Consider the following 14601-nt stretch of genomic DNA (forward strand, 5'->3'; position numbering starts at 1 on the left):
TTTCACAGCCATACAGCAAGGTGCTGAGAACACAGGCCTTATAAACCATCAGCTTGGTGTTAGCCCATGTGCATTTTGCAAGTCAGCCAACAGTGGTAGCTGCTTTCCCTATACATGTATTGAGCTCTGCATCAAAGGGACAGATTGTCTGTCACCGTGGACCCAAGGTAGCAGAATTTGCTAACTACTTCCAGTGGGGTGTTAGTGTGATCAGGAGTGGAGATGTAACATCTTGTCCCATGACCACAGTTTTCTTGATGCTTAATAGTCAAGGAGAACAAGTTACAGGCACGGGAGAGACAGTCCATGAGTCTTTGTAGTCGAGTTTCCATGTAAGCGACTAGCACAGCATCATCAGTGTACAGGAGTTCTCTGATCAGGACGAGATGTGTTTTTGTCTTCACTTTCAGCTTGGTTAGACTGTAGTGCTTGCCATCTGACCTACTGTGCACACAGACTCCTTCCATAGCCACAGGGAAGGTGAAGGTCAGGAGCATGGAGAAAAAGATGTCAAACAGAGTGGGGGGCAAGGATACAACCCTGTTTCACTCCATTCTTCACTCCGAAACTGTCAGAAGTGGAGCTATCAAACTGTACAGTGTAGTGCACATTGTCCTGGAAGGAGTGGATGAGGTGGAGGAGCTTTGGTGGGCAGCCAATTTTTCCCAAAATCTTGTAGAGCCCTGCTCTGCTGATGGTGTTGAATGCCTTAGTGAGATCTACAAAAGTAAGGTAAGGGGTATACTCCGTTCCCTACACTTCTCCTGTAGCTGACGTATGGCAAATATCATATCCACAGTAGATCTGCCGGCACAGAAACCGCACTGTGCTTCCGGGTACACTCGGTCTGCAAGTAAATGGAGTCTTTCAAGTATAACCCGAGCAAAGGCCTTCCCCGTGACACTAAGGAGTGAGATGCCCCTGTAGTTGCTGCAGTCTCCTCGGTCACCTTTCTTTTTGTATAGCGAGACTATTTTGGCATCATGCATCTCGTGTGGAACACAGCCTACTTTCCAGCAGAGAAGGTGGTCACCATAAATATGTAGAGATACAGCACTGAATCAGGCCCTTCGGCCCACCGAGTCTGTGCTGACCAATCACCCATTTATACTAATCCTACGCTAATCCCATATTCCTACCACATCCCCATCTGTCCCTATATATTTCCCTACCATCTACCTATACTAGGGGAAATTTATAATGGCCAATTAACCTATCAACCTGCAAGTCTTTGGCATGTGGGAGGAAACCGGAGCACCCGGAGGAAACCCATGCAGACACAGGGAGAACTTGCAAACTCCACACAGGCAGTACCCAGAATTGAACCCGGGTCGCTGGAGCTGTGAGGCTGCGGTGCTAACCACTGCGCCACTGTGTGGCAACTTTCTGTGCTTACTATAATAAGTTATTATATGTACCTCAAAACACTCAAAAAGAAAGCTTTTTAAAAGATGTAAAATCTTAAAACATTGCATGATACCAACAACTGGGTGGCACAGTGGTTAGCACAGCAGCCTCACAGCTCCAGGGACCCGAGTTCTGTTCTGGGTACTGCCTGTGCAGAGTTTGCAAGTTCTCCCTGTGACCGCGTGGGTTTTCGCCAGGTGCTCTGGTTTCCTCCCACAGCCAAAGACTTGCAGGTGATAGGTAAATTGGCCATTGTAAATTGCCCCTAGTGTAGGTAGGTGGTAGGGAATATGGGATTACTGTCAGGTTATTAGTAGAAATGGGTGGTTGATGGTCGGCACAGACTTGGTGGGCCGAAGGGCCTGTTTCAGTGCTGTATCTCTAAGTAAAATAAATAAACAAACTAGATGAACTCTTGACAGTAGAAGGAAAATACTGGATACTGGAAAGCTGAAATAAAGACAGAAAAAGCTGGAAATATTCAGCAAGCCAGGCAGCATCGGTGGAGAGAGAAACAGAGTTAACATTTCAAGTCAATGACTTTTGCCAGAACCAGAAAAAGTTAAAAGATATAACAGGTTTTAAGCAAGTACAGAAGCAGAGAAAGGGATGGGGGCAGGAAAAACAAAAGGGAGTGTCTGTAATAGGGGAAAGGCACGAAGGATTAAATGACAAAAGGGATGACTGGGAAAGACAAAAAGGGGATGGTAATGGGACAAAAAGGGGATGGTAATGTGACAAGTAATCAAACCCAAGAAGGATCTAGAGGAGGTGTAATGGAGAAAACTGACAGTAATGACCCGAAACGTTAACTCCGTTTCTCTCTCCACAAATGCTGCCAGACCTGTGGAATACTTCCAGCATTTTGTGTTTTTGTTACAGCTCATTCTGCTTTCAATCACAATAGTGTCCCTATTTAATGGAGGAATATTAAGTCATAGAATGGTTACAGCATAGAAGGTGGCCATTCAGCCCATCATGTCTGGGCTGGCTCTCTGCAAAAGCAATTTAGCTAGGCTCACTTCATAGCCCTACAAATTCTCTCTTCAGATACTTATCCAATTCCTTTTCGAAAGCCACTATCAAAACTACCTCCATCATACTCTCAGGCAGTGCATTCCAAATCCCAACCACTCGCTATGTTAAAAAAAAAATTTCCTCATGTCATTTGGCTCTTTTGTCAATCACCATAAGTTGGTGTCCCCTGGTTCTTGACCCTTCCACCAACAAGAACAGTTTCTCACTAAAATAAAAAGGAAAATACTGCGGATGCTAGAAATCTGAAATAAAAACGAGAAATGCTGGAAATACTCAGCAGGTCTGGCAGCATCTGTGGACAGAGAAGCAGAGTTACCGTTTTGGGTCAGTGACCCTTCTTCGGAACTGGCAAATATTAGAAATGCCAAAGGTTATAAGCAAGTAACGCAGGGGTGGGGCAAGAGATAACAAAGGAGAAGGTGTAGATTGGACAAGGCCACAGATTAGCTGACCAGAAGGTCATGGAGCAAAGGCAAACAATACGTTAATGGTGTGTTGAAAGACAAAGCATTAGTACAGATAGGGTTCCGAAGTTCCGAAGAAGGGTCACTGACCCGAAACGTTAACTCTGCTTCTCTTTCCACAGATGCTGCCAGACCTGCTGAGTGGTTCCAGCATTTCTTGTTTTTATTTTAGTACAGATAGGGTGTTAACAGACTGAAGATTGAACAGCAGCAAGTACAAACATGAAAAAAAGACAGTGGGTAAGCAAACTGAACAAACTAACATGAAATAAAACAAACATACAAAAAAATATATAAAAAATGTGAAGAAAAAACGAAAAAGAAAAGTAAAATGGGGGGGCCCATCGTGCTCTGAAATTATTGAACTCAACGTTCAGTCCGGCAGGCTGCAGTGTGCCTAACCGGTAAATGAGATGCTGTTCCTTGAGCTTGCGTTGATGTCCACTGGAACACTGCAGCAAGCCAAGGATAGAGATGTGAGCATGAGAGCACGGGGGAGTGTTGAAATGGCAAGCAACCAGAAGCTCAGGGTCCTGCTTGTGGACTGAGCGGAGGTGTTCTGCAAAGCGATCACCCAGTCTGCGTTTGGTCTCCCCAATGTAGAGACCACATTGTGAGCAGCGAATACAGTATACTACATTGGAAGTACAAGTACAATATGTTAATGGTGTGTTGAAACACAAAGCATTAGTACAGCATTAGCTGCTTCACCTGAAAGGAGTGTTTGGGGCCTGGGATAGTGAGGAGAGAGGAGGTAAATGGGCAGATATTACACCTCCTGCGATTGCAGAGGAAGGTGCCATGGGAAGGGGAGGAGGTGGTGGGGGTAACGGAGGAGTGGACCAGGGTGTCGCGGAGGGAACGATCCCTTCAGAATGCTGATAGGGGAAGGGAGGGGAAGATGTGTTTGGTAATGGCATCACGCTGGAGGTGGCGGCAATGGCAGAGGATGATCATTTGGATATGGAGACTGATGGGGTGGAAAGTGAGGATAAGGGGAACCCTGTCACGGTTCTGGGAGGGAGGGGAAGGGGTGAGGGTAGAGGTGCGGGAAATGGGCCGTTTCTCTCAGTTTCAAAGAACGGTTTCTCTCTATCTACTCTCTCAAGACAACCCATGATTATGAAAAGTTCATAATGTTTTATAGTTTTGAAACTTGGAATGGCGAGAGCAGGTAGCCTTAATTTCTTGAATCAGCTTTTGTTATATTTTTCTATGCAACAATTTGTTGTGCATGTCCATCTTGGAATTTGGAGGCGGGGAGGGGAGATTGGAGAGGCGAAGAAAATCTTGAGATTTTATTGTTTCGGTAAGGTAACACAAACTCACCTTTCAGAATGCATTGTTTAACTTGATTGCACACAAAATTACTTCTCCACTTTTTGTTTTTAACTAAAATGCCACCATTATGAGGGTGCTGGTTGACTATTTCTATTCAAGAGGTAGGGTTTTGTACACATGCAATACCAGAGCTATCTCATTATGCAATATCAGATCCTAGAAAGAAAACATAAATCATAAAGTAACTATGTACCAAATGAATAAAAGGGGAATATAAAACCACATTTTTAAATTTAAAAAGACAAGGACTTAAATTAAATTTCTCCTGAGCACTATTCTTTACACCAAAAAGCTGCATTATATACCCAGGATCTTTTACATTTATTCCTAGTTTTCAAAATTTAAAAGTTTTAGACTTAATTTATATATTTTTTTTTTTAAATCATAAATTTTTTTGGTCAAAGCACTTCGACTAACCAAGACTAAGTTAGCTACACGAGAATGGCTCTAGAGTCAGCAATTCTCCAGAAACCTTAAGGAAGTGTAGACCTGTGTATGGAAAAATCTTTAAGATGAAAGTCAACAGTGCAAGAAATTTGAAAAACTCGAAAGTAGAAATAGGAAGAGGCCATTTAGCCCCTCAGGCCTGTTCCACATTCAATTTTAGATCATGGCTGATCTACGTCTTAACTCCAACTACCCACTTTGGTAGCGGAACCCTTAGTCTCCATGCTTAACAAAAACCTATCAATCTCAGTTTTGAAGTTTTCAATTGACCCCAAGCCTCAACAATGCTTTTTTGGGCGGGTGGTGGTGTTTCAGATTTCTAATAGCATGTGTGAAGATGTACTTCCTGACATCATCCCATAACAGCCTAACTCTAATTTTAAAGGTGATAGCTTCCCCATTTTTGTCCCACTGTTAAGTTAGTCTTTAGCAACTTTAATCCCACTCTATGCACCTCCTTGCCCAATTCCCTTTGCCACTCCATCGTTAAAAACCTCTTTTCAACCATGCTGTTGACCACATCTCCTACCTCTTATTTGGCATCCACCCCTTCATTTCTTTTATTTTTAATCTCCCCCTCCACCTTATGTAAAGTGCCTTGGGATGTTTCCCAAGTGAAAGGTGCAACATAGATTCAAGTCAGCAACAGGCTACAAAAGGAAGATTGTGTTTTTTTTGCAATGATACTTTTGACAGCTCAAGACCACCCAAGTGGTTAAAAGAATGACCAGGCTCACGCCATAAGCACATTTCTTACCAATTCCTGTTTGACGGCATGTTCTTTGGGGTTGATGCCTTGTGTGATGAGGTATACTAAAAAGCAAAGAAGAAAATTATAATACGCCTCTAGAAAAAAAAAAGGAAAATAAATAATGTGGTAACATCCACCACATACACACAAAAGATCAGTAATACTTACTCCAAAACATAGAATTCAGTGCATAAGCAGAGGCTAAATCCAGCTTGGCTTGCTCAAGAGGGTCCAACTGAAAGAAAAGAATACATCCAACATAATTCTATACTGAAAATAAGCTTTAAAATTAGAAAGTATCCAGTTTTTGGAACAGGGTTTACCTCAGCAGCAAAATTCAACAGCAGAGAAAGTGTTTTTTTTGCTAGATTCAAAATAGCATTTACTTTCAAAAATGTATTTTAATTTAATAGATAATAGGCTCTACATTCCCTTTTATATGCCATTCTCTTGCAGTGAGCAAATATCCTTGTTAGAGCATCAGCAAAATGTCCACACTAGCAAAAGAACCACCTTCCAATTCCAGGACCTAGAAACACAAGGGCAGCAAGTGCATGGGAACACCATCATCTGCAAGTTCCCCTCCAAGTCACACATGATTCTGACTTGGAACTGCATCACTGTTCCTCTACTGTTGCTGGGTCAAAATTATGGGACTCCCTCCCTAACAGCAGGAGTATGTTTGTCACACGGATTGCAACAGTTCAAGAAGGTGGCTCTCCACCTCAAGGGTAATTGGGGATGGGGGAACAAATGCTGGCTTTTCCAGTGATGCCCACAACCTACACACCAATAGCAAAAAAAAGTGTCAAAGAAAATTAAGATAGTATCTACTATAGACTCGCAAATTAGTCTAAAATAGTGAAATATGCTGTATTTCTGAGGCTTCTCGTGCACAGTATGAAATTATTCAGCAATCAGCAGCTTATTTTAAAGGTGCAGGTAACACTTACAAATAGATTGCAAATGCAGAATCCAAGTTATGAATGTTTTGTGGATCCTAAGATTCAAGTTACTCCAGCTTAATAAAACAATTCTCTCTCAAGCCTGCCTGTCAATTCCCAATTTTTAATTAATGATCCTAATTTGCACTCCCCTGTCATACACTCTTTCCAAATGTGGTTTTGCTTTTCACTGACATCGTTTACAACCAGTCTCCAACAAACCAAGTGGCTAAAATAAAAATAGTCTTAAGTGGCACAGTTTCATTTAGAACACACCTGTAAGTCAGTTGAACTTTTCCTCACCAATTACGATATTGATGGAACCTCTGAAACAACCTACTTCTCACAACCATGCAAAGTTCCATGTTCTATCCCATCTAAAACATCATGGATAGTTTAATGCTGTTGCAAGGAAGAACAGCCATGCAGTAATAGCAAAGTGGTATGAGAAAAACACCACGGTTATTGTAGCTGGGGCTGGTGATGGTCTGCACCAACGTACTCAAAAAGCTGTGAAGGACACTGACCTCTGGCCACCTCCACTGTAGTAAATGGCATTATACAACCCAATCATGGATGATTTCTTTAAGTTTCAAACATCCCACATTGTGAAATGTACACTTATTTTTACACAGAATCTACCGTACAGATTCAGGCCACCTGGCCTACGTCAGCGCTTATACTCCACAATAGTTTTCTCTGAATCTAATTACCTCCTCCCACTCTGCCTGCATATTCCTTTCTCTCTCAAGTAATGATCAAGCCTCCCCTTAAATGTGTCAGCACTATCTACTTCAAACACTCCATATGGCAGAGAGTTCTACATTAACTTCTCTTAAAGTCTTTATTAATGTCTATGACAATCTTATATTTATGCCCCTTTATTCTGGACTCACCCAGAAGTGAAAACAGCTTCTTCATATGCTGTCAGTTGAACCCCTTTGTATTGTTAACAGCTCTATCAGGTTTCCTCTTGATCCTCACTCTTCTAGAGAGAACAAACCCCAGGTTGCTCAATCTTTCCTGATAGTTGCATCTTCTCAATTCTGGTAACATCCTTGTCAATCTTTTCTGCACTTTCACCAGCGCTTCAATATCCTTTGTAATAGTATGGTAACTAGAACTGTGCGCAGTTTTCTAATGTGTAGTCTAACCAAAGTTCTATATAAATTTAACATTATCTCCATACTTTTGTATTCTATTCTTTTAGAAGTGAACCACTAGACCTAGGCGGCGCAGTGGTTAGCACCGCAGCCTCACAGCTCCAGTGACCCGGGTTCAATTCTGGGTACTGCCTGTGTGGAGTTTGCAAGTTCTCCCTGTGTTTGCGTGGGTTTCCTCCGGGTGCTCCGGTTTCCTCCCACATGCCAAAGACTTGCAGGTTGATAGGTAAATTGGCCATTAGCAATTGCCCCTAGTATAGGTACGTGGTAGGGAAATATAGGGACAGGTGTGGATGTGGTAAGAATATGGAAATAGTGGGAGGATTAGTATAAATGGGTGGTTGATGGTTGGCACAGACTCGGTGGGCCGAAGGGCCTGTTTCAGTGCTGTATCTCTAAACTAAACTAAAAAACCTCGTTCGCAGTTTATGGCCGTACCAACTTGCAACCCTGTTGTGTGATTTATGTAACTGTATTCCCAGACCTCTACCCTATTTATTTTTTTTCCTTCCAAGGAATAAATGTCCTCCTTATGCCTGCCATCAAAATGAACCACCTCATTTCACCATATTGAATTTCATTTATCTACCTATTCTGCATGCCTATATATACACACCTTACTGTATTTTGGTGCTGTTCTCCACATTATTAGCTACACTCTCCAATTAGAATCATCTGCAAATGTTGGCACCATACACACAATGATTGGACTCAAGTTGGAGGCAAGGTTAACAAAAAAGTGATCTCAGCGTGGATCTCTGTCATGCCCTCCAGCCCTACAACCCTCTGATCTCTGCACCCCTCTAATTCTGGCATCTTGAGCATCCCCAATTTTAATTGCTCCACCATTGGCAGACATATCTTCAGCTGCCTAGGCCCCAAACTCTAGAACTCCCTCCCTTAACCTCTATATCCCTCTACCTCTCTAGCCTCCTTTGAGACGCTCCTTAAAACCTACCTCTTTAACCAAGCTTTTGGTCATCTGTCCTAATATCTCCTTATGTGGCTTGGTGTCATACTTTGTTATATAATGCTGTGTATTGCCTTTGGACTTTTTTTTTAAAAAAACATGAAAGGCACAATACAAATATAGGTTGTTGTTGTAATCCCTATGCAACACCACTTTGCACTTTCTGCTAATCCGAGATTCTTGCCTTAACACCTACCCTGAGATTTCAAAACCTCTTTACATGCATTCTGCTAGCCGGCCCGATTCCACATGCCCTGACCTCTGTCCTGAGATTCTTGATGTGGCACCTTGGGTGAAGGAATTCTGAAAGGATTGTCGAATGCTTGAAATAGCTTTAAAGTATGAAAATTTTCTATTACTTCTACATAAAAATCTGGCCTCCTATATATTAAACTATACATTGCACTGGCGTGCAGAATATTTGAATCGGTACTGGCTACTTTCACATTTTCAGGCATAAACGTTCACGAAGCCAGCATTCAAAAAGATGATATGAATTATGCCACCAGACAGGATTATTGCATTTGATGGACCTCTTTTGTCCAACTCAGTTAAAATCAGCAGCACGAGATCCTTATCTCAATGGAAATAAAGAAGAAAACAGGTTTTGTTAAAGGCGAACAAAGCGGGATTAATTCTAAGTCTCCACTGTAGGTAGCATGTGACTGAGCACTGCTGTAAATGACAGCTGCCAACTTGACAAGGACTTGGGCCAGTGAAACATAATCTCTTCAGAAAATAAAACTGTAGTGTGTTCAATGGAAAGCACAATAATACCTGTGCCTCCAGCAACATTTCAGAGTTAGACACTAAAGCTTAACTTGCACAATGGCAATGTTTATGGAACCTATATCAAGTGATAAATTGTCTGTGATTAAGCAGCAACCTCACTCTGGAATGTTTCTAGCCTGATGACAGACATTTATCAAATCTGAACTATTTTCTCAGCTTAAGCAAGTTCATATTTTTGGATCAACAGAGCTTGGCTGCAGTTCTACTTGCGCATCTGCAGGCTTGACAAAAAAAAAATCTTGGAATTTTCCAATTATTATACTGAATGTACTTACAAAAGCAGTTATAAATCCTAGGTCAGTGTGAAAAATTGTGAAGCAACGTCAGAGAAAAATATATACACACTTATTAAAAGACACAGAAACTCAGCCAGATTCAGATGCATTAGGATAAGAGCTCAACTTGAATTACAAAGACAGCAATCATTTTATTCTTTTATTAAGTGTTATTGAGAGCCATTATGAGTAGGGCTTTTACCCAATGCTTCAGTATAATCTCTCCAAGATTGCATAAAATACTCTGATTCCCATTACCACAACATTTATTCTCTTATCACCATGTTAGTTTTTATTTTAAGCACATGCACCCTTGAAATGCCTGGATTTGTTTCTAAGTAATGTTACCCAAGAGCCACACATTTCCAACAATTTGCATTTATATAGCACCTTTAATGTAGTTAAATGTCCCAAGGCACTTCACAGGAGCATTATAAAACAAAACATGGCACAAGAGCCACAAAGGGAGATATTAGGGCAGATGAACAATAGCTTGCTCAAAGAGGTACATTTTAAGGAGCATCTTAAAGGAAGAAAGCAAGGTGGAGAGGCAGAGGTGTTTAGGAAGGGAATAGAGTCATTGATTCATTTACGACACAGAAGGAGGCCATTCAGCCCACTGAGTGCATGTGGCCTAGGCAACTGAAGGCACGACCACCAATGGTGGAATGATTAAAATAGAGGATGCTCAGGAGGCCAGAATTAGAGAAGTGCAGATATCTCGGCAGGTTGTGGAGCTGGAGAGGTCACAGAGCTGGGGTGTGGTGAGGCCTTGGAGGGATTTGAAAGCAAGGATGAGGATTTAAAATCATAAAGTTGCCGGACCAGGAGTCAACATAGGTCTGGGAGTACAGGGGTGATGGGTGAATGGGACTTTCTAAGGACACGGGCATCAGAGTGTTTTGAATAACCTCAAGTTCACAGACGGTAGAATGTGGGAGGTCAGCCAGGAGTGCGCTGGAATAGTTGAGTCAGGAGGTAACAAAGACCTGGTTGAGGGTTTCAGCAGCAGATGAACTGAGGTAAGATGGCAGATGAATGCTAAAGTATCTCAGCATCATATCACAGACCAGTGTACTCATTAATGCCATATTGGGTCACTTCCCTGAACTTTGGAAAGACTTATAAACGGCCAGGTCAAGACTCTCTACATTACCACCCAATAGCAGTGGAATCATAGCAGGGAATGATGGATAATGCTGACACGGAGTGCTACCACAGCCTCAACCAGGACTTCTCACCCCACCAGAAACTCCTTCCCCAGCCACGGTGTGCAAATAGCAATGGGAGACCAGGAGGTTCACTTTGTACCTGCCCATATTTCCACCACTTCATGGGGTCACCACGAGGAAGGTGAAATTTCACAAAAGAGCCAAATCTTAGTTTTTCAGCCGCGAATGGATGGGAAGCCTTACATAATCCGTTCACCACGTGGACCAATGTGCGACATCCCTTCAGCCATTGTAAAAGAATCCTTTGTAGTGGTTTTAGGAAAAAGTAGTATCTATACAAATATCTACTTTATTTCCAACACTGAACCTGTCTTCCTCACCCATCACTTGCAGCACTATCTGGTTTTCTCATCAATCTCTTGCCAACTTTTCAGGGCTGTGAGTAAGTTTCTCAAACTATCAACCCTATCATGATGTTTGGGTAATGATACAACCAGCCTCAACCACAGTCTCCTATGTGACCCTGAGCTGAGTTTTCAACCCCATAACCCTCTCCATCACCAAGAATGGCTACTCACACCTCCATAACATCACCGATCTCTGTCCCTGCCTCAGCCCATCTGTTGCTGAAACCCTCACCCACATTATCCCCATATTTGACTATTCCAACACCCTCTTGGCCGGCCTCCCTTCGTAAGCTTCAGCTCATCCAAATCTCTGATGTCTGTATCCTGACTTGCATCAAGTCCCATTCACCAATCACTCCTGTGTCAATTCAACCATGTCTCAAATTTAAAATTTGCATCCTTGTTTTCAAACTCTTCCATGGCCCTGCCCCTCTACCGCTTACCTCCATCAGTCCTGCAATCCTCCAAAAGCTCTGCATTTCTTGAATTCTGACCTTTTAAGCATCCCCAATTGTGTTCAACCCTCCACTGTTAGGCAAGGGAATCAAAGGTTACCAGGTAGATGGGAGTGTGGAATTTGAGTCACAAATAGATCAGCCATGATCTTATTGAATGGCAGAGCTGGCTAGAGGGGCCGAATGGTCTATTTCTGATCCTAACTCGTATGTTCGTATTGGGGGCCGTGCTTTCAGCTACCTGTCCCCAAGCTCTGGAATTCCCTCCCTAAACCTCTTCTACCTCCTTTAAGACACTTCCCTTTGACTAAACTTTTGGTCACCTGCTGTAATGTCTCCTTTTGTGGCTCAGCATCAAATTGTGGCTCCTGTGAAGTGGTTTGTGACATTTTACCACCTTAAGCATCCCAGGGCACTTTACAGAAAGGAACGGCATTACAAGAGATTGTTAGAAACATGTTCAAAAAAGGATGCTTTTAAAAAGGCAAGGAAAGAAGTAGGGTGGATGCTCTGGGGAGTCAGGACAAAACAGTAAGACAAACCATCAATGGTCAATCAGAGGGAGATGGGCAGGCACAGGTCAGTCATAGGATGAGTAAAAATGTAGGGATGGAGGAGGTTACTGCGCATGAGGCTGTGGAGGGATCTGCAAGCAAGGAAAGGGATTTTGAATTTAATGCATTGAAGTTGGGGGATCCAATGGCAGTCAGTCAAAGAGGATTGTATTGTTGCTTGATTGTGACTGCATGTAGAATGACAAGTTGAAGTTTGTGTTCAATGGAGCTTGGGAGGCTGTGTGAAGAGTGAAGATAAATCTTCAGCATCAGCTTGGCTCAGTTGGCAACACACTCACCTCAACGTCAGAGGCTATGGGTTCAAATTCCACCTCAGTGGAAGCCAAGACTTCAGTGCAAAACTAAGGGAGTACTGCATTGCCAGGTGTGCCTATTTTTCAGATGTAACATTAACTAAAACCCCTACCAGCCTGTCGGTCTTATGGCTTGTTTTCAAAGAAAACCCAAGGTATTTCCAGGTGTCCTTTTGTACATTCATTTAAAACACAGCACCACCATTAGAAAGGAACAATCTTCATCTCATTGCTACCATATTTATCTATATAGTAACTGCCTGTACTTCAAAAAAAAATTCATTTGGCTGAGAAGTGCTTGGAGATATTGTGCAAGGCATGGATGGTCAATCGTATCACAAACAATCCAGAGAGCTCAAGAAGGCATAATACACCATGCCAATGATAAGCATAATTGGTGACTTTGACCATGGTGGTCTCAGTAATGATGGAATGAAACAGGGAAATTGTGGGAGAAGTGAGCATGGAACTGATTGGAACAACACAGTGGAGGATTCAAGAAATTAAAAGATTGCAGCCCCACAATCTAATTATAGGCAAACTTCTGGAGGAAGAAACAAAAGCAGCCAATTTTAAAAGGTCATAAAATGTTGGAAATTCTCAGCACAACAGGCAGCATCTATGGAAGGGGAAAAACAGGCCCTGATGAAAGGTCATTGATTTGGAACATTAACTGTTTCTCTCTCCACAGATGCCACCAGACCTGCTGAGTATTTCCAGCATTCTCTCGATTTCAGATGTGCAACATGATAGAAACATAGGAGTAGGCCATTCAGCCCATCGAGCCTGCTCTGCCATTCAATACAATCATGGCTGATCATCCACTTTGATGCCTTTTCCCCCCCCCCCCCACACAATCCCATATCACTTTATGTCATTGGTATCTAGAAATCTGTCAATCTCTGTTTTAAATATACTCAACGACTGAGCTTCCACAGCCCTCTGGGGTGAGAATTCTAAAGATTCACAACCCGCCGAGTAAAGCAATTTATATCAATGTGCATTTGTCACTTTTGCATTAATTATTGGGATCTTTTTGACAGCAAGCCCAACGGAAACAGAAACATAGTGGTTATGTTACTGGACTAGCAATCCAGAGGTCGAGGCAAATGCTGCGGAGGTGTGAGCTTACATCCCACCACTGGCAAATGAGGAATTTCGATTCAGTGAATTAAATAAAAGTGGGATCAAAAAGCGGATATCTGTAATGGTGACCATGAAGCTACCAAATTGTCATAAAAACCCATTTAGTTTACTAGAAATATAGAAAAATTTGCAGTATGTAAGGAGACCATTCTGCCCATGATGTCTGTGCCAGCTGAAAATCTTATCCAGCCAAATCCCATGTTCCAGCTCTTGGCCCACAGTCATGTAGGTTATGTCACCTCAAGTGCATATCAAAGTGTTTTTTTTTTTAAAGAAGGCAGTGTGATTTTCTGCCTCTACCACCCTTTCAGGCAATAAGTTCCAGACCCCCACCGGCCCTCTGGGTGAAAATTATTCAATTCCCCTCTTATTCTTCTCCCAGTTACTTGAAAATCTATACCCCTTGTTAATTGAGACCTCTGCCAAAAGAAAGAAAAGTAGCACCTTTCACAGCCACCGGTCAGCTAAAAGCACTACAGCTGATTAATTTTTTTTCAGAAACAGTTAGCGGACCTGAAACGTTAACTCTGTTTCGCTCTCCGCAGATGCTGCCACACCTGTTGAGTATTTCCAGCACTTTCTGTCCTCATTTCAGATTTCCAGCATCCACAGTATTTTTCTTTTTTTTTCCAAAGTGTAGTCACAATGTAGTACTGAAGGAAACACAGCATCCAGTCTGCACACAACAAATCCCCACAAACAACAATGTGATAATGACCAGCTAGTCTATTTTTGTGATGTTGATTGAGGGATTAAAAATTAGAAAGGACACCGTCCTCCTGAGCAAGCAGATGGGACCTCGGTTAATTCATTGGAAAGACATCGCCTCCAACAGCACAGCACTCCCTCAGACCTGCACTGGAATGTCAGCCTTGACTTTGGTGATCAAGCCCTGGAGTGGGACTTGAACTCAGAGGCAAGAGTGCTACCAATTGAGCCACAGTTACCAGAAATTGGTGCT

At 42.4% G+C, this 14601-nt stretch overlaps 1 protein-coding gene across 1 annotated transcript in view; it reads right to left on the reverse strand.

Annotated features, from left to right (window-relative positions):
- Window positions 1-14601, reverse strand: part of c1d (C1D nuclear receptor corepressor) — a 32479-nt gene that overhangs the window by 17322 nt on the left and 556 nt on the right. Inside the window, exons 2-3 of the mRNA XM_068044285.1 lie at window positions 5617-5683; window positions 5455-5510 (exon numbers count right to left, since the gene is read on the reverse strand). Coding sequence (XP_067900386.1) covers window positions 5455-5510; window positions 5617-5683 — 123 coding nt within the window. The remainder of the gene's footprint in view (window positions 1-5454; window positions 5511-5616; window positions 5684-14601) is intronic.

This window comes from Heterodontus francisci, chromosome 13 (assembly GCF_036365525.1).
Source record: "Heterodontus francisci isolate sHetFra1 chromosome 13, sHetFra1.hap1, whole genome shotgun sequence".
Taxonomy (NCBI): Eukaryota; Metazoa; Chordata; class Chondrichthyes; order Heterodontiformes; family Heterodontidae; genus Heterodontus; species Heterodontus francisci.